At 40.8% G+C, this 21,127-nt stretch overlaps 1 protein-coding gene and 1 non-coding gene across 2 annotated transcripts; one reads left to right on the forward strand and one right to left on the reverse strand.

The window, feature by feature from the left end:
• Positions 1-902: 902 nt before the first annotated feature.
• LOC133802996 (small nucleolar RNA R71) lies at positions 903-1,009 on the reverse strand. Its single transcript, XR_009877734.1, has one exon. It is a non-coding gene; the product is annotated as a small nucleolar RNA R71 (small nucleolar RNA).
• A 19,307-nt stretch (positions 1,010-20,316) lies between these two features.
• LOC133799994 (uncharacterized) lies at positions 20,317-20,637 on the forward strand. Its single transcript, XM_062237977.1, has one exon. The coding sequence runs from the start codon at positions 20,317-20,319 to the stop codon at positions 20,635-20,637; it is 321 nt and encodes a 106-aa protein (XP_062093961.1).
• The last annotated feature ends 490 nt before the right edge of the window (positions 20,638-21,127 follow it).

The raw sequence follows: 21,127 nt of genomic DNA on the forward strand, positions 1-21,127 counted from the left end.
GTTGATGAAGTTAAAATGCTCTAATATTCTCTCGATTAAACTTCATTAATTTAATTATGCTATTTTAGTTTATTGTTAGTAGTTAATTTTTCACTCTGTTTTTGTTAGTCAAATAGAAAATAAAGTTAAGTTTTAGTAATTAGTAGATCAATTCTCCGTGGGAATGATACTTTACTTCTATTATCATTACTTGTTTGACTGCGTACACTTGCATTGTAGAAATTACACAACAATATTTTGGCGTCGTTGTCGAGGAATTAAAATTCTATTAATATCAAAATAGTTAATTTTTATTCTAATTTGGCTGTTTTTATTTCATTGTACTAATGTAGTTTGTCGCACTTTACTATTTCAGGTGAATCTTTTGTGTGCGACGATAAGGGTTTGTCGATATTTTGCCTGTGAATCCTGAAATTGAAAGATCTTGTAGAAAGAACAGAAGGAACAAAAGGTTGGAAGCATCAATGGTTTCCAACCAAAGAGACGAGGCCAATAACAATGTTGGTGAAAATCCCATCGCTCAGGATCAAAACGTGTGAGCATTAAGAGATTATGTACTCCATGTAGTCACAGGGGTGCACTCGTGCATTAGATCGCAGGCTGTAGCTGCCAATAAATTTGAGATTAAATCGGCGATGATACAAATGGTCTAGAATTCTATTCAGTTTGGGGGTCTCCCCACTTAGGATTCTCACTTGCACATAGTGAACTTCCTTGAGCTATGTGCAACATTCAAGTTTAATGGGGTGAACGATGATGCAATAAGGTTGAGGTTGTTTCCTTTCTCACTCAGGGACAGAGCAAAAAGTTGGCTTATTTCTCTACAGGCCAACTCAATTCATACATGGGAGGAGTTAGCTCAGAAGTTTCTCTCCAAGTTCTTTCCTCCTATGAAAGTTGCCAATTTGAGGGGGGAAATCAATAACATCTATTAGAATGAGGGAGAGTCTTTGTATGATGCTTGGGAAAGATTCAAAGACCTGCTCAGAAAATGCCCTCATCATGGTATTGAGAAGTGGATGTTAGTACACAATTTTTATAATGGTATGTGTGGTATTACTCGCACTATCATAGACACAGCAGCAAGTGGTGCTTTTATGAGTAAACGGGCTAATGAGGCCTATGAATTATTAGAGGAGATGTCCATGAACAATTATCAATGGTCTGCTAAAGGAGACACCTCATAGAGAAAAGTAGCTGGGGTGCATGAATTAGATGCTATTACTACTTTCACTGCTCAGGTTGCTTCATTGACAAAGCAGTTGCAACTGAACAAGATCTCAGCTTAGGCTCAGGCTATGCAAATGCAGTCAGTGTGTTAATTGTGTTGGGGGGGCTCATTTTCATGAATAGTGTATAGTTGCCTGCATGTATGGTAATATGCTAGTTGATCAGGCTCAGGTCCAGGCAGTGGGTAATTTTTAGAGTTCGTATAACAATCCGTTATCTAATTCATTCAATCCAAGGTGGAAAAACCATCCTAATTTATCATGGAGAAACAATCAGGGGCCTCCAGCTCAATTTTAGACTCCTTTTCCATAAGCCATGCCTCAAGTACAACCAATAGCCCCTACACAGCAAACTAGGCCACCAGCTCCACAAGAAAAGCAGAGTGAGTTAGAAGCTGCTCTTGTGACTCTCACCGAGAATCAAGCCCAATTTATAACAGAAACCAGGTCTTCAATAAGAAACTTGGAAACACTGGTGGGTCAATTGGCCAATTTGCTTAATGCCAAGCCTCAAAGGAATATCCCTAGTTCAACAGTAGTGAATCTGAATGAACAATGTCAGGCAGTGATGTTGAGAAGTGGTAAGGCTTATGAAGAGCCTAAAGCAAAGGTAGAGAATTCAGATTCAGAAAAACTAGAGTCTAGCTCTCAAAAGGTTACTGAAGACCTTCCCCCTAAAAGTACAGCAGTAAACAGCAACAGAGACCTCTACATCAAGATTCCATATCCACAGAGGTTAAGGAAGTCTAACTTGGACAATCAGTTCTCCAAGTTTATTGAGGTATTTAAGAAGTTGCATATTAATATTCCATTCGATGAGGCATTAAAGTTGATGCCCTCATATGTCAAATTTATGAAGGAGATTCTATCAAAGAAAAGAATAATGGACGAGTATGAGACTGTGGCACTTATTGAAGAGTGCAGCGTTATTTTACAGAGAAAGTTTCCCCAGATATTGAGAGATCATGATAGTTTCACTATTCCTTGCACTATTGACAATTTTGAGTGCAAGCATGCCTTATGTGATTTGGGGGCAAGCATTAATTTGATGACATTATCTATATTTTGCAGACTTGGTTTGGGGGAGGCTATTCGTACTACAGTCACTTTGTAGCTAGCATACCGCTTAGTTGAACACCCCAGAGGTATTATAGAGGATGTTCTTGTTAAAGTAGACAAATTAATTTTTCCTGCAGATTTCATTGTCTTAGATATGGAGGAAGATGAAAATGTCCCAATCATTCTGGGAAGGCTTTTTTCGCTACTGGGCAGGCTCTGATTGATGTTCAGAAAGGTGAGCTGAAGCTCCGAGTTCAAGGTGAATAAGTAGTATTCAACATGTTTAAAGCTTTAAAGTTTGCCAATGTAAATGACAGTTGTTTCAGAGTTGACATGGTAGAGAGAGCAGCAGCAGAGATTGACATTTCAGAGGATTCCCTTCAGAAAAGTTTGACTACATGCAGAGGCTGAGATAGACAGAGAGGTCTAAGAGTCTGTACAGTGGATGAATTCTAAAGGGCCTATCTATAATCGAAAATATGAAGAATTGGGTAAGGGACCTGAAAGACCATTACCATCAGTTGAGAAGCCTCCAGAGTTGGAATTGAAATCATTGCCAGCACATCTTCAATATGCTCTTTTGTGTGAGAAGGAGATTTTACCAATCATTGTGTCTTCTTCTCTTTCTAATATGGAGATGGAAAAACTTTTAATGTTATTGAGAACACATAAGTTGGCAATTGGATGGATGCTGGCAAATATTCAAGGTATTAGTCCATCAACAATTATGCACAAGATCTTGATGGAAGATGACAGTAAGCCCTCCATTGAATCACAGCGTCGACTGAATCCAGCAATGAAAGAGGTAGTCAGAAAAGAAATCTTGAAGTGGTTAGATGTTGGGGTTATCTATCCCATTTCAGATAGAAGTTGGGTAAGTTCAGTTCAAGTATGTAACACCCTGGATCACCAAGACCGTAACATAGTGTGTTTAAAAATAGTGCAAGACTTGCTAATCAAGTCGTTTGAACAATATTGTGATCCTAAAGTCGACTATCAGTTAGGGTTAAAAGACTTTGGTCATAAACGGTTAATGTAACGCCCTACTACCTTAGAGTCGTTACTTAGTGAGTTTATAATAGAAATCGTGCTTTTGACTGACTCTACGTGGTTTCTAAAACCAAAAGTGTGACTAAACCAGAATTTAAGGCTGTACCCTTTGAAAATGTTTAGTTTCATTGAAAACATTAAGTATCAAACATCTGGGATCCCAAAAATAAGGTTTACAAAATATTTACAACTCAAAAATAGATTTACACCAGGTTCACTATCAAAAGAATAAGTTAATACAGCCATATACAAAATGCCCCCAACCAAAGCAGTCGGGTAGGCCGAACATGTACGCGCCGCCCCCACGCTCTCCATACTCATGGCCGGTTGACTGACTCCTTGCTTTTACCTGCCACACAGAGCACCCATGAGCCGAAGCCCAGCAAGAAAACCCAAATAGTACATAACATATGCATAGTATATAGCTGACATAATCCATTGATAAATAGGAAAACCATCAGACTGAACAAGCACGGCCATGCCGCCCCAGAGGCCTTACCAAAGCCTGGGGTCTCGGTCCTCACCGTCAGGATAACTCATGTATCCCTTGGGACCCACCCTGGCTATAAGCACCCCATGTGCTGAGTGTTACTTCCGGCCCTAAGGCCGTACCCGGCCTTTGCCGCTCTCGGCCTTAGCCGTTCATTTCATTATAATCGTACGCATAATACATTTCGAAATAATTGTTCAAACATATAATAATTCATCCAAGGTCATACATTTGCAAGTAAAATAGTCTAGGGCCATGCCCTGCAATAACATTGTGGGCCCATGCCCTGATCCCGGGTGTTACGGTTTTCTTACCTTTAAATTCGATAGCCTTGATCACCTGACTCCTTGAGCACGATCCTACTCGAGCCCTAGCGCTTACCTAAGCAAAATCCATAAGTCAAAGTCATTACCAAACCTCAAGTCCAAAACCTAGCCTCGGGACCACTCCCGAGCCCCCGGGAAGTCCTAGATCCCCAAAACAAAGTGGTGGAATTGAGCCCCGAACCCTAGGTCAAAATCCCTTAACAAAAGCCCAAAAATCCCCTTCTGTGAATAGTGCAGCGCTACAGCGCTCTAAAGAGGGCGCTGTAGCGCTACAAGCAGAACCACCCCCCCAGAAACAGGGGCTAGCACTATAGTGCCCCCTGACTAGCGCTGTAGCGCTAGTTGCAGCCAGACCAAACCCAAAAATCGCTTCAGCGATTTTCCTTCAACCATTTCAACCCCAAACTTGTCCAAACCTTTTCTAAACCCAAAAACAAACTTATCCACACCTCACACTCATCCCAAGCATCCCAAGAACTCAACCCCAAGCTCAAGCAACCCAAAACTCAAAATCTATCATAATGAACCCAAAAACCAGAAATTCATTCAAACAACAAAGATAAGGTCTTAGAAATCATACCGTGGATGGAAATTAGACCTTGGGTTGAACCCTAGACCTCCTTAGCTTGCTCCTTTACAACCTTGACCTGATTTCCCCAAAAATCCCATCCATTTAGCTCAAATACACAGCTCAAACCAGTCAAGCCCTAAAACTGAAATCCCCAAGAACTTACCTCAAATTTCTGATGTGATCTTGCTAATCCTTGCCAATCCTCAAGTCTAGCTTAGGATCCTTGATGCTCAGCCTACCCTAGCTCTCCACTGAGCTTAACTCCAAGAAAAATGAAGGAAAATGGTTGGGAGAGCCACAAACCGATTCTTTAAAGCCAAACCCCTCTGTTTTCTCTCTTTTCTTTTCTCTTCCTTCTTTCTTTCTTTTCAGCCTTATAACTCTTTTTCTACAAAATCCACTAAGTATAAAGCTCCCTTAAACTTATCTCTAACAAGCCTAAAGACCAAAATGCCCTCCCTTAATAATTCTAGACCTTTATGCCCATGTAGGGACATTTTAGTCATATTACCCAAAGTCCCACTAATTCCTCAAGTGTTCCTAATAATTTCCCGCTTGCTACCCAATACCTGATTAATCACTAATTATACATTCCTCATCATCAAGATTAACCTCAATACATTTTCCAAATTCTCATTTAAACTCCCCAGGCTTAACCCAAGCCGGGTATAGATTCCCGCTTTGACTTTTCCGCTAACCCGCTCATTCTAGGATCGTCTCGAGTCATAGATCACAGATATCAACACAGTCATGCCCAAAATGGCCAAATTACAATTATGCTCTTTCTAAGATAATCAAGTCTACATGCATACTAATTCACATAGTCATGCATCTCAAATAATAAAATAGTCATATAACGTGCATTAAATCATAATCATGCATTAAAATCATAAAAGTCACACACAAAATCCCATTATGCCCTCCAGGCACACTACTCAAGGCCCTTAAGCCTTAATAGCGAATTTGGGTCGTTATAGTTAATTTTCATTAAAACAGATGTTTGATACATGGGATCCCAAAAGCAGGGTATAAGTGGTAATTTACAATCCCAAAAAGTTAATACAACCAAAAGCCACTCTAATGGCAAAATGAAAGTTTTAGAGCTCTGTCCATGTACTTTCCCTCGGCTGTGGCAGACGAGCAGCTGACTATGTACACTCCGCCCCCAGAGCTCTCTAACTCATGGTTGGTCTAGTTTCCCTTTGCCTTTACCTACACCACGTAACACCCGTGAGCCAAGGCCTAGCAAGAAAACCATAAACAGCAAATACATATAGCAACGGTAGTATTCAATAAATCTTAATACAAGTCATTCATAAATTCAACATAATATAAGTATCAAGCTCATAATGGTAAACATATATTTTCAAGCATATATTTTAATTAGTAATACAAATTTTCAGGGTCGGTGCCCTTAGGCTGAGCCCTTTGTTTTTTAAGTTGACTCTGGCTCCCTTAGGCCGTACTTTTACATTTCACATAACAAAAATACAGTTACACAACACATATATCCAGATACAGGGAACTTTAGTCCCAAACACAACCACATGGGTGTAGTTTTCTTACCACGAATCCCGAGCGGAGAATTAAGAATGGCCCCTAGCACGATCCTCAGTCCTGAACCTTAGTGATAAACCTAGTCACAACAACAATGGGTAACTATCAATTTCTAATCCAAATAAATACTTAGGGAACAAATATTAGCCTCCGGGACCTCGACCATCACAACTTTCCTATAACCATTTTCTTGCACCATCAAACACCCAAACCCTGCTAACAAACCAAAACTCATGCAACTCTAACTTTAATATAATCTCAAACAGAATCCAATAATTGACTTTGAAATTACCTCAGTTTATGGCCTGAATTTCTCCAGCTATCCTCTGCCCACTTTCAGCCTTAATTCTTCAGTTTAACCTAGCCCAAACTCAGCTCCAATCCATCTTAAACAAAGTATTTTCCTTCAGCAAACTCAAAGCCTCCACACAAGAGGAAGAGAAGGAGTGAACGTGAGTGAGAGGGTGGGAGAGAGAGTTGAGAGTCTTCCACTACATTCTGGTTGTTCCTTAGAGTTTTACTGAGTATATAACTTAATTAGAAAGGACCGAATTGCCCTTTACTATTAACCCAGCCCTCCAATTACCTATAAGGGTAGAATGGTCATTTCTCGATTCCTGCTAATTTCTCAAGTGTTCCTACCATTTACTAATTAATCCCTTCATGCCCAACTAATTACCAAATACTTATCCATTACTCAATAAATCCCAAAATATTCTCTAAATTCCCAAAATACACCTAGGCTCCACCCCACCCGGATATTAAACCCTGTTGTGATTATTTTTCTAATCCACTCACTAGGACCATCTCAACCATTTATCACATTTATGCCATTAATGGGCCAAAATTACTAATACGCCCTTATGAACAGTGGAGGGCCCACATGCATATTTAATACTAACAAACATGAATATAATGTATTCACATAATAATATTAATCATGCATGCCACATAGTCACGCATTTAATCAATTAAACACATATATAAACCAATTATGCCTTCCCGGCATGCTAATAATCCCTATTAGCAATTTTGGGTCATTATAACTATCCCCTCCTACTGAGAATTTCCTCCTTGAAATTTACCTGAACAACTCGGGATATTGATCCCGTATAGCTGAATCGAGCTCCTAGGTCGCTTACTCGACCTTGCTATTCCTTCATAATAATTTGAATAGATGAATCGTCTTATTCCATAGAACCTTGTCTTTCCTGTCTAGGACCTGAACCGATCGCTCTTCATATGAAAAATATGTTTGTAACTCTAAATCTTCATATCTTAACACATGAGTCATATCTGAGACATACTTCCAAAGTATAGAGATGTGGAATATGTCGTGAACCCATGATAACGATGGTGGCAGAGCCAATCTGTTGGGCACCTGCCCGATCTTCTCTAGGATCTCAAAAGGTCCTATGAATCTAGGGCTCAGCTTGCCCTTTTTCCCAAACCTCATCACTTCTCGTAGTGGTGACACTCACAGAAACACATGGTCCCCTATATGGAAATCCACGTCCCTACGCTTAGGATCAGCGTAGCTTTTTTGTCTGCTCTGCGAAGCGAGCATTTGAGCTCGGATCATCTCAATAGCTTCATTAGTTTTCTAAACTATCTCCGGTCCTAAATACTTCCTTTCACCCATCTCATCCCAATGAATGGGCGATCTACATCTCCTTCCATACAAAATCTCATATGGAGCTACCCTAGTCGTCGATTGATAGATGTTGTTGTATGAAAACTCAATCAACGGAAGGTACTTACTCCAAGATCCCTCGAAGTCCAATACACACGCCCTAAGTATGTCTTCCAATATCTGAATTGTCCTCTTAGACTGTCCATCTGTCTGAGGATGAAAGGTTGTACTGAACTTCAATAGACTCCCCATAGCCTTCTGCAACCCACCCCAAAAGTTGGAGGTAAATATGGTATCCCGGTCTGATACTATAGATTTGGGAACCCCATGGAGATGTACAATATCCCTCGTGTACAACTCAAGGTACAGATCCACAGTATAGGTCGTTCTCACTGCTAAAAAGTGAGCTGACTTGGTGTATCTATCTACTATCACCCACACCGAGTCATGCAGCCCCACTGTCCTCAGTAAACCTCCCACAAAATCCATAGTAATGTCTTCCCACTTCCATTCGGGAATACCCAAAGGTTGTAGCAACCCTGCTGGTCGTTGATGCTCAACCTTCACCTACTGACAGGTTAAACACTTGGCCACATACTACACTACATCCTTCTTCATCCCAGGCCACCAATATAAAGTCCGTAGATCCTGATACATCTTTGTGGTGCCTGGATGGAGGGAATATGGTGTGGTATGGGATTCATCAAGTATCTCTCGTCTAATACCCACATCAATTGGAACACAAATCCGACCTTTATACCATAGCAAACCTGTCTCTAAAATAGAATAATCCTTAGCCATTCCAGCTAGGACATTCCCTCTAACCTCCTGCAACAGTGCATCATCCAACTAACCCTCTCTAGGAGGGTCAACTGTAAGGTAATATTGGCCAACCGACCCACTACCATCTCTATCCTTGCTCTAGCCATCTCCTTTGCCAACTCCTTTGATATCTGTGTAGAGCTAAATAACTATCTAGGGCTCAACGCATCTGCCACTACATTGGTTTTCCCTAGGTTGTAAAGGATATCACAATCATAGTCCTTCACCAACTCTAGCCAACGTCTCTACCTCATATTCAAGTCCTTCTGGGTGAAGAAACACTTCAAACTCTTATGATCGGTGTATATCTCGAACTTTTCTCCATACAAGTAAAGTCTCCAAACTTTTCGTGCGAATACCACCGCTACCAACTCTATATCATGGGTAGGGTACTCCTGCTCATACTCCTTCAGCTTCTGTGATGCATAAGCAATAAACTTCTCATTCTGCATCCACGTACATCCCAATCCTAATCTTGATGCGTCACAATATACTACAGACTTCCCTCCCTCTGAAGGAAGACTCAACACAGGAGCAGTAATCAATCGTCGCTTCAGTTCCTGGAAGCTATTCTCACACTTGTCCAACCAGACAAACTTTAGGTTCTTCCGTGCTAATTCTGTCATCGGTGCAGCAATCTTTAAAAACCCTTCCACAAACCATCTGTAATATCCCGCTAATCTAAGGAAACTCATAACCTCTGAGGTGTTCCTTGGCCTCAGCAAATCTCTCACTTCTTCTACCTTAGATGGATCCACCTTAATCCCATCTCCACCAACAATGTGCGGAATGTCACTTCTGGTAGCCAAAACTTGCACTTCTTAAACTTGGCATACAATCGATGCTCTCTCAATCTCTATAGTACCTGTCGAAGATGTTGTTCATGTTCTGCCTCTGAACTAGAGTAAACCAAGATGTTGTCGATAAAAACAATCATGAACTGATCTAAGAAGTCCTTGAACACCATGTTCATCATATCCATGAATGTTGCTGGGGCATTGGTCAGACCAAACGACATGACCAAGAACTCATAATCCCCATACCTCGTTCAAAAGGTCATTTTCAAAATATCCTCGTCCTTGATCCTCAGCCGGTGATAACCAGATTGAAGAGCAATCTTCGAGAATACCCTCTTTCCCTGTAGCTAATCGAATAGGTCATCGATCCTTGGTAAAATGTATATGTTCTTGATGGTCAACTTATTCAACTCCCTGTAGTTTATACAAATTCTCAAAGTCCCATCCTTCTTCTTCATAAACAAAATTGGAGCACCCCATGGAGAAAAGCTAGGTCAAATAAACCCCAAGTCCAGAAGCTCCTGCAATTGTATCTTCAATTCCTTTAACTCTACCGGAGCCATTCTATATGATGCCCTCGACACTAGCTCTGTGCTCGGTGCTCGCTAACTCGATGACGAACTAAATCTCCCTGTGCGGCTGAAATCCTGGTAGATCTTTAGGAAACACATCCAAGAACTCACATACCAATCTGGTCTTTCCCGGCCCCACTGGCATAACTCTAGTGGTATCCACCACACTAGCTATAGAAAACCTATACAACCTCCCAGTATTAGATCCCTAGCCCTCAATGTTGATATCATGGGTATGCGGGGTCCATGCACAATACCCACGAAAACAAAGGGATCCTCACCCTCAGGCTCATAGGTCACTATCTTCTTCCTGCAATCTATAGTAGCCCTGTATCTGACCAGCCAATTCATCCCTAGAATCATATGAAAATCATCCATACTCAATTCAATCAAATATATTCATAGTTCCCTATTATCTACCATCACTGGCAATGCCCTAATCCATCTCCTAGATACTACCAGTTCTTCTATAGGCAATATAGTCCCAAACCCCGCAGTATAATACTCACTAGGTCTACACAATATATCAATTACCTTACTAGAAACAAAAGAATGTGTAGCACCAGAGTCAATCAATAGAGTATAAGAAGAGCCAGCGCTAGAAAGTTGTCACTACCGAGGGACTAGCCTTGGCCTCTGCCTGCGTCAAGGTGAACACTCGAGCTGGAGTCAAGCTGTCCACCTTCCCTGGTTCCTCCTTCTTCGCTATTAGGTAGTCCTTCTTGAGGTGTCCCATTACCCCACGCAGATAAAAAGCTGTTGACAGTGAGAACTCGTCAACTAAGTTGAGTTGGAACAAATTATCAAGTAAAGATAGTCAATAAAAAAGCTGTAGAAATTTAAGTAATAACTCAAGAACAATGACATAACAACAATGGAGAAATCTATCTTTCATTCACTCTCAAGCACTTGCTACAGTAAATTTTCCAACCCCCTCCCATGTGGAAGAGGGGTCCTTATAGTAGGCTCTGATGGCCTAGGATACATTGTGGTCCAGGAGACCAAGTGGTACACAAGTACTCTGTCAGGAGAGTGGTATCAGGCGTAGTGGTGTCGGCTCTGGTACACCGTTAGGGTCCATGGGAGCACCTTAGCTTTTGTACCCAGACCTGACTCCACTACTTGTCTCGTACGGGTGTCAGAGACGTGGTGGTGGTGTAGTCACTCCTTGTACTATTCCCAACCGCCACTACTTGTCGGGTACCGGTGTCAGGCCTGTCCCATGATCCTTGCAAGCATGTACGTACCCCTTTAGAGGTACCTCGTTCGTACTCTTTTTGTCTCTTGTGGGCCACCTTGAACACTGGCATCATGCACGCGTGGCCCTTGGGATGAGGCCCTTAGACGTGTGTGGCCCTTGGGCGATGCCCTTGGGGGCGAGGCCACACTATGCATGCGTGACCCTTGGGGGCGAGGCCACACTATGCATGCGTGACCATTGGGGGCGAGGCCACACTATGCATGCGTGACCCCTGGGTGAGGCCCCTTGGGGTCGAGGCCACACTATGCATGCGTGACCTTTGGGTGAGGTCCCTTGGGGGCGAGGCCACTAGGCACGCGTGGCCCTTGGGCGAGGCCCTTGGGGGCGAGGCCACACTATGCATGCGTGACCCTTGGGTGAGGTCCCTTGGGGGCGAGGCCACTAGGCACGCGTGGCCCTTGGGAAGAGGCCCCTTGGGGCAAGGCCACTGGGCGTGCTTAGTCCTTGGGCGAGGCCACTAGGCACGCGTGGCCCTTGGGACGAGGCCCCATGGGGCGAGGCCACTGGGCGTGCTTAGTCCTTGGGCGAGGCCACCCTATGCTTGCATGTTACTTGGGTGTGGCCCTTGAGGGTGAGGTCACCCCGCGCGTGGATCCTGGTGGCGTCGTGTGGTGCGCGCACGCGGATCCTGGTGGCATCGCGCAGTGCGCGCGCGCGGATCCTGGTGGCGTCGTGCGGTGCGCGCACGCGGAGCAGGGGCGTCGCGAGGTGCACACGCGCAGAGCAGGGGCGTCGTGCGATGAGCGCGCGCGGAGCAGGGGCGTCGTGAGGTGCACGCGCGCGGAGCAGGGGTGTCGCGCGGTCAGCGCGCGTGGGTCCTTGGCTGCACGTGAGGGGCTTTTGGCACTTGTTTTGGGTCTCCTACAAGTACCCGATTTTTAGCACTCACACAAGCATTTTCCCGTAATTCACCCAGATGGCGCTTTCTACATCTTGTGCACTCTGGATAACTTCTCCATGTCTCACCACTTCCCTAGCAGCCACCCTGAGCACCTCAACCCCTCCTATTAGGACCAGAAGTTGTCAAAGTGTCAGGGTCTTCCTCTTTTATTCACTGGGGCCTCCACCCCTACCAGACCCTGTGTATGGAGGCACTGCCCTGCGAACATCCCGTTTCGCAGCGTTCTCCCTCCAGATCTTATTCTCTGCCTCCTCAATAGTAAGAGCCTTCTCAACAGCCTAGGCATAGGTCGTTCCCCCAAGTACTGATGTGATCCTCACATCTCGGGCTATCATAGCATTAAGCCCTCGAATAAACCTATCCTATCTAGCTACATCAGTAGGCACTAAATCTGGTGCGAACTTCGCAAGCCTGTCAAATTTCAAGACATACTCAGTAATTGTCATGCTGCCCTGCACCAACCCAACAAACTCATTCACCTTCGCTGCCCTGATGGCAACATTATAATATTTCTGGCCAAATAGGTCTCTGATCCCATCCCAGTTAATGGCAGTAATGTCTTGAGTCTGTGATGCCACCTCCCACCAAATATGGGCATCCTCTCGAAGCATATAGGTGGCACAAGCCACCCTGTCATTACCTTCCACCCTCATGAAATCCAGGATGGATGTGATCATACTCCTCCACTGTTCAACCTTCAGTGGATCTGGTCCCCCCTCAAAGTTTGGTGGGTGTTGCTTCCTAAACCGTTCGTAAAGTGGCTTCCACTTGTTCCCAACCTCAGGTGGTTGTACAGCTGATGCCACAACAGGTGACACTATAGGTGCAGCAGACGGAGCCTGCTGTCTCAAGAGAAAGATCTGCTCTTCTTGACTTTGTAACCAGGCTTGCATATCAGCAAGTATCTGTTTCCAATTCTCAAGGACCAATGGAGGTTTCTGGCCCTACTCATCATCTTTAGCCTCGACCCCTGTGTCGGCTAGTCGTATTGATCGCCTTGGACGCAGAGCTATCCAAGTTTATCTACAATCAACGACTCGGCAGTCATGCAATGATGATAGGTTAACATTCTTTCCATAGTCCATCATTGAACTCAACCAAAAATATGCAATCAAGATGCAAACAAGCATTTAAACATTCATTCACATGTTGTAGCAATGCTAATAAGCATGCCTCATCATAATCACACAGCATTCAAGGGCTAGGCCTTATCAGTATCTCATGCTCCCTATTAATTCATGCAGATTAAAACATTTATATTTCATTTAAGCACTTAAACATACAATCACATATCTATAGATACCAAACCCTGAGTAGAGCTTGTCTTTAGCAGTGAGTGTACATGCCCAGCCAGTCTTTAGGAACCCTTAAACCTAGACTGCTCTGATACTAAGTTGTAACACCCTAGATAACCATGACTGTTACACTGTGTATTTTAAAATAGTGCAAGACTTTCTAATCAAGTCGTTTGAACAATATTGTGGTCCTAAAGTCAGTTTTCACGTTATGGTTAAAATATTTTGGTCATAAACAGTTAATTTTCATAAAAACAGAAGTTTGAAACATGGGATCCCAAAAGCAGGGTATAAGTGGTAATTTACAATCCCAAAACGTTAATACAACCAAAAGCCACTCTAATGGGAAAATACAATTTTTAGGGCTCTGTCCCTGTACTTTCCTTTGGCCGTGGCGGACGAGCAGCTGACTATGTACACTCCGCCCCCAGAGCTCTCCAACTCATGGTTGGTTCAGTTATGCTTTGCCTTTACCTGCACCACTTAGCACCTGTGAGCCAAGGCCAAGCAAGAAAACCATAAATAGTAAATACATATAGCAACAGTAGTATTCAATCAATCTTAATACAAGTCATTCAGAAATTCAAAATAATATAAGTATCAAGCTAATAATGGTAAACAAGTATTTTCAAGCATATATTTTAATCAGTAATACAAATTCTTAGGGTCGGCGCCCTTAGGCCAAGCCCTCTATTTATTAAGTTGACCCTGACTCGCTTAGGCCGAGTCCACTGTTTATTTAGCTGACCCCGACTCACATTGGCTGAGCCATGTCCAATGCGCTAATAGTTAGCCCCGGCTCCCTTAGGCCGTACTTTTACATTTCACATAACAACAATACAGTTACACAACACGTATATCCAGATACAGGGTGTAACGACCCGGATTTTCAAGACTCGATAATGCGGAAATATAAATGTTTTCATTTAACAAAATGTCTCAAAAACCCATAGAAAAAAAAAAATTTAAAAGTCGTATGGCCATACTTAACATTTAGTTACAAACATGTTTTATAAAGATTAGAGTGAGCCTAGTTTAGGAAAATTACACAACATTTCCAAAAATAAAACGGCTTCCCAAAAGGTCGGTCCACATGTACATTTGCAAGGAAGACTCCAGCGCTCACTGCTCTGCCTTGCCCTTGCTCTTACCTACAACATGAAACAACTAGGTAAGCGAAAACGCTTAGTAAGATCAACTTCCAAACAAAGCAGATAGAGAAATAGGGATCCGGACCCTACACAATCAATTTCAAGAACGCTAAAGCGTCCTGGAAAACTTATGGTCATGCCTGATAACCAAGGATAAATTAATTTATATCTAGATAAAAATCCTGCACTCAGAAAATCCCAGAACAAGCAGATATATTATATCTCAACTATATCTTACCAACAATTATATCCCTGCACTCAGAAAATCCCAGAGCAAGCAGATATATTATATCACAATATAATTCGAGACCAACGCTCGAAAATTTCCAACAATTCAGGCGTAACGCGCCCTCCAACATAATTGATAATCTGTAAAAGAGAACCGAGTCTCCACACTAAGATCTAGCCAATAAATATTCTCATCAAGGGTAACTATCGTGTTACTTAGGGCATCGCTACATATTCAAGAGTGTAATCCAATTTACACGTTTTTACGGAGACATCTATGTTAATCAGTGGTGTTGGTGAGCAGTTTCCCCTAGGGTGTTCAGCCTCACTCTATCTTGGCAACCCCTAGTATCTCTAGGCACTCTCACTAAATGGCCAATATTCACGGCTGCTATCCGGGAATAACTTATCAGAGCACTTGCTCGGATTCTAACCGTGCAATGATTAAGTAAGCATGAGGGCCCCTAGGTCCCATTTATCTTGACGCCCCTAGGTTTAACCAGCTTATCCTCATCTCATGGCCACCTGTCGCGGTAATGAACCGGACATAAATAAAATCAAGCAGTGTGACGGGGATCAACTGTCTAGGATATGACGGACTTGTACCGTTCATATTTTCTAAATCAGCACTCACTAGACTAACGTCTCTAAGAAACTTTCTATGACAACCTATATATATGCATGTATCCCTATACTAACATACAAGACAATAATCATTTCATGTTGCAGCCATACAATATAAGTTGACTTACTTGGAGTCCTTAGCGCTCAGCAGGTTTTCACCCTCCAACGTTCAGTCCAGTTACGCTTAGCCAATACTGTAGTTATCCATACAGTATACTCGGATTAATTATGGCACTCATAATTCATTATTATTATTTTGGGCAGTTTGGTCATTTTAATAAAAGTCATTTGTAAGGATTTATAATCCTTATTTGGTTTTAAACCTATTAAGGAAAGTCATACAAAACATTCGAGACTAAACCCTAAGTCTCGGGGAGACCTATCCTAAGGTCTCGATACCTAGGCTCGGGTATCACAATGGTATTTCCCCACAACCCGCTAAAAATCTTATTCTTTCAAGGTATCGCTATTAACCCACACTTTCGACTAGTCGGTTAAAATATGTAAGATTTTAGCCGGTATTACATCCAGAAAATACAAATAAATTCCTTAATTATTTTTAAAGAAAATAAACTCTTTAAATTTTCCTTTTAGTTTTCTTAAGGTTTTAATATCTAAAAATTGATTTAAGAAAATTGCCTAATTTGTCTTAATTAGGAAAACCGTTATAAATTTCTCATCTTGACTAATTAATTTTCCAAAAGCAATTAATCAATTTTTTACTTACTAGAAAAATAATTCATTTAATTATTTTCTCAAAATATAGGGTTTTAAACCCTCTTTTAATTTATTAACTATTAATAAATTAAATCTCTTATTTTTAAAAAGAATAAAAACTCTTTAATAAAAATAATTCATTTAAACTCAAAGGGGTAATTTGAGTGAAAATATGATTTCAAGACTTACCAATTTATATCTTGAAATAAGCAAAATTTTACTTTTTACCTTATGTTCCAAAATCTCATTTTTACACTAAGTGTGAAAAACCTATTTTTCACATTTTTAACTACATACTTCGTTAGTTCATAACATGAAATTTACTTACCCAATTGTTACCAAAATTTCCCAATTCCATTTTTGTTATGCCATTTAGGTCTTTGTAAAATCTTAGGTCAAAATGAGCATTTTTTATTGGTGAAATCATTTTCCAACAATTAGGTAAAAATGACCTTATTTTCAAGTCCTTATTTTTTCCAAACTTTGACACTTAATAACTTTCAAACCGTTCAATATTTTCTTACCAAATTTTACAGTGGAATAATAGGTTATGCCAGCAATATGTCCACAAAATTTTAGAAAAAACTGGGTTCATTTTCCCTATACAGTGGCTGTCCAAACTTGGTTCCGAAAATAAGAATACGAAAAAATAGTTTTTTACCTAAACTTTGAAATAGCATAACTTACTCATTTCTAAACATTTTTTTGTGTTTCAAAAGCTCAATTTTATGTACTCAATCTCTACAACATCACAGTATAATTTAATTTTACAAAACCAATATACAGTGGCTGCTTGACCCCTTGGAAGTCACAGCTCAAAACATGTGTTTGTTTTAGGGTATCCTACAAAAACCCTTGGGGGTTTTGGTTTCCATTTTCAAAAATCAATACACAAGCATCATAAAAATTATTAAACAACTACCATAACCTTATTACATCACCAACAAGAAAATTTAAGCATTAAATATATAAAATAATGCTTAAAACTAAAAACCCTACAACAAAATCATCAAAAGTAAACTTTTTACCTTTTTGGTGTTCTTGCTTAAGGTTTGGACCTTCCTATTAGCTTTGACTCCTTCAAAACCTTTCAAAAACCCTAACCAATTTTCCCCAACAACATAGTTAATTAGCTATTTGAAACTCTATGCTTAAAACTTTACAAAAGCCTAGATTAGTGAAGCTTTACCTTAGGGAAAGTACTTCCTAGACCAAAACTTAGCCTCCAAGTTTTCCTTGGTGTTCTTGAGGTTGAATATTGAGAGAAAACTTGAGAGGGTCTTCAAAAATCAGATGAGAGTGATTGAGAGAGTGTGGGGGTCAGTTTTGGGGGTTAGAATAGTTTATACTATCTAATTTATCCTAAAAACACTCAAGTGTTTTACTCCCACTTGCCCACTTGACTTCTTAATTAAAATGGGATTTAAACTCAATTATTTTTTTGTTCACATCTTTAAAAAGAGTCACATGGCCGGCCACCATTTCATTTTTTCTATGTTTTATATATATATATATATTTAATGGTGAACAATTATTTCATAAGAAGAAAAACTCAATTTGACTTTTGACACCTTTTTCACTCTTATTAAGTTTTAACCACCAAACTTAACATTAATTAATTAAATTAAATGTCTCTCACATTTAATTTAATTAATCACATAATAAAATTTAACCTAAGGTCCATTCATGGAATAAAATTCCCCATTTCGGCAAAATTAGGCATTTAATACAAAATGCCTTAAAATTTCCATTTTCTTTTAGGTTTATTATTTTTGACCAAACTTTAACTTTTATGAATGTATTTTATGCCCAAAATATAATTGCCATGATTTTTCGTTTTATTTTCCGAGATTTTTACCCGATCAGGGTTTTTGTGTCGGTCCAGGACCGAAAGTCTTATCTTGACTTTTAAAATCACAAAATTCATATTTTGGCTAGCAATAACTCATGGAATACTTACAAACAAAATATAATATTATTTAAAATAATATTCTTAACCCGGGGGAAAAATCCCGACCCGAGTCGTTTAAAGGTACCCGAAAACGTAGGACGTTACACAGGGAACCTTAGTCCGAAACATAACCACATGGGTGCAGTTTTCTTACCACGAATCCCGAGTGAAGAATTAAGAACGGTCCCAAGCATGATCCTCAGTCCTACACCTTAGCGATAAACCTAGTCACAACCTCAATGGGTAACTATTAATTTCTAATCCAAATAAATACTTAGGGAACCAATATTAGCCTTTGGGACCTCGAATTCTACTAAACCAGGAAGTAGAATTCATCCCAAAGCACCTAGGTTTGAATCCCCGAGCCTCCCCGAGCCTAAAACCTTTTCTTCCCTTAATTCCCCATTTAGGGTCGCGACTTTCCCCTAAGGGCCATGGCCCGCCCCTTAGACAAAGGCCCAGTCCTCCCTGATGGAGGACACGGGCCGCGATTTACACCCCTCCGAGTCGCGGTACGCCTGGCGAACAGAGGCTCCCAGCCTCCACAAGCATGTGAGCCACGACACTTGAAGCACAGGGTTGCGACCTGAGCCCCCAAACCCTGAAAAACCACATTTTCCAACATTTCTTTCCTCGAGCCTAACCCTAAGTGACCAGCCAAACTCAAATTCAAGCCCAGAATTGTTATCCTTATATCCTAACCATCACAACATACCTATGACCATTTTCTTGCACCATCAAACACCAAAACCCAACTAACAAACCAAACTCATGCAACTCGAACTTTAATGTAATCTCCAACAGAATGCAGCAATTGAATTTGAAATTACCTCAGTTTATGGCCTGGATTTCTCCAGCTATCCTCTACCCACTTTCATCCTTAATTCTTCAGTTTAACCCAGTCCAAACTCAGCTCCAATCTAGCTTAAACCAAGTCTTTTCCTTCAGAAAACTCAAAGCCTCCACTCAATGGTTCTCAGTGGGAGCGGTTCTGGGGTAGCGTGTTGACAAGGTATTTCATACTATTTATTATGCCAACATAACACTCAATGGTGCTCAGTTGAATTATGCCACCACTATGAAAGAACTTCTCGCTATTGTATATGCATTCGATATATACATTCAGGCCTTATCTAATGGGAAACAAGGTTAGTGTGTACACTGACCACTCAACAATCAAGCATCTTATTGCTAAGAAAGATGTCAGGCCTAGACTTATTTGTTGGGTGCTTCTTCTACAAGTGTTTGATATGGAGGTTCAGGAAAAAAAGGGTACTAAGAATTTGGTAGCGGATCACTTATCAAGACTTGAGTTGGGGGATGAGTCAGAACATGCTGCAGTGGAGATTAATGAGAGTTTCCCAGATGAACAGTTATTTACAGTGGATGATGAGTTGATGCCTTGGTTTGCCGATTATGTGCACTATCTTGCAACCAACGTGGTGCCACCAGAATTGTCAAGGCAGGAGTTAAAAAAGTTGCATCATGATGTGAAGCATTACTACTAGGATGATCCTTTCTTATTCAAACAATGCCCAAATTTGATTATCAGAAGATGTGTACCAGAAAGAGAAATGAAGGACATCCTATTTCATTGTCGCGCATCACCTACTGGTGGACATTTTGGTGGAGCAAGGCCTACTGCAAAGGTCCTTGAATTTGGATTCTATTGGCCTTATTTGTATAAAGACAGTTATGAATGTGTGAAGCATTGAGATCATTGTAAAAGGGTAGGTAATATCTGAAGACGCCATGAAATGCCTATAACTTACATATTGGAGGTTGAATTATTTGATGTTTGGGGTATTGACTTTATGGGGCCCTACCCACCATCGTTTGGTAATCTATATATTTTGTTGATGATGGATTATGTCAGTAAATGGGTTGAGGTAGTAGCTACTTCAACTAATGATGCTAAGGTGGTAATCAAGTTTCTGCAAAAGAACATTTTCTCTCATTTTGGCACACCTCGAGCGATCATAAGTGATGAAGGGACTCATTTTTCCAATAAGATTTTCAACTCCCTAATGGAAAAGTATGGAATTAAACACAATATGGCATTGGGATATCATCCACGATCAAATGGGGCAAGCAGCAGTGTCAAATCGTGAAATTAAGTTGATTTTGGAGAAGACGATGCAAGCCAATAGGAAGGATTGGTCCAACAAGCTCGATGATGCATTATGGGCTTATAGGATTACTTTTAAAATGCCAATTGTTATGTCTCCTTACCGTCTTGTATATGGTAAAGCTTGTCACTTGTCGTTTGAACTTGAGCATAGGGCGCAATTGGCCATAAAGAAGCTGAATTTGAATCTGACAGCTTCAAGAGCATTAAGGCTAGCTCAAGTGAATGAGCTAGATGAATTGTGTCATGATTCCTACGAGAATGCAAGAATCTAAAAGGAGAGGAGGAAGAAATGGCATGACTACAATATTGCCAATCGAAATTTTCTGGTGGGTGATAAGGTACATTTATTTAATTCCCGTCTCAAGTTGTTTCTAGGAAAATTTAAGTCTCGATGGTCAGGGCCATTTATTGTTACAAAAGTATTTCCATACGGGGCTTTTGAGATTCAACAAGGTGATTCTTCGGCATTCAAATTCAATGGACAACGCTTGAAGCATTACTATGGTGGTGGAATTGAGAAGAAGTTGAATATTAGACTGGTGGACAATCAAAGTTGGGACCGAGTTGCAACATCTAGCTAAAGACATTAAACTAAGCACTTTATGGGAGGCAACCTATAGTTTTTATTTTTATTTTTATTATTTTGTTTAGTCTAATTGAACCGTGAAAAGAAAAAAAAGAGAAAATTATGAAAATGAAAAATAAACTACGTTTAGGCGATATATCGCATGGACAACATAATCAATTTGTTTTCTTTTCAAT

This window comes from Humulus lupulus, chromosome 9 (assembly GCF_963169125.1).
Source record: "Humulus lupulus chromosome 9, drHumLupu1.1, whole genome shotgun sequence".
NCBI lineage: Eukaryota > Viridiplantae > Streptophyta > Magnoliopsida > Rosales > Cannabaceae > Humulus > Humulus lupulus.

What these genes read in the sequence shown, in the direction of transcription:
- LOC133799994 (XM_062237977.1), top strand. Translation starts at nt 20,317, where the DNA reads ATGGGGCAAGCAGCAGTGTCAAATCGTGAAATTAAGTTGATTTTGGAG.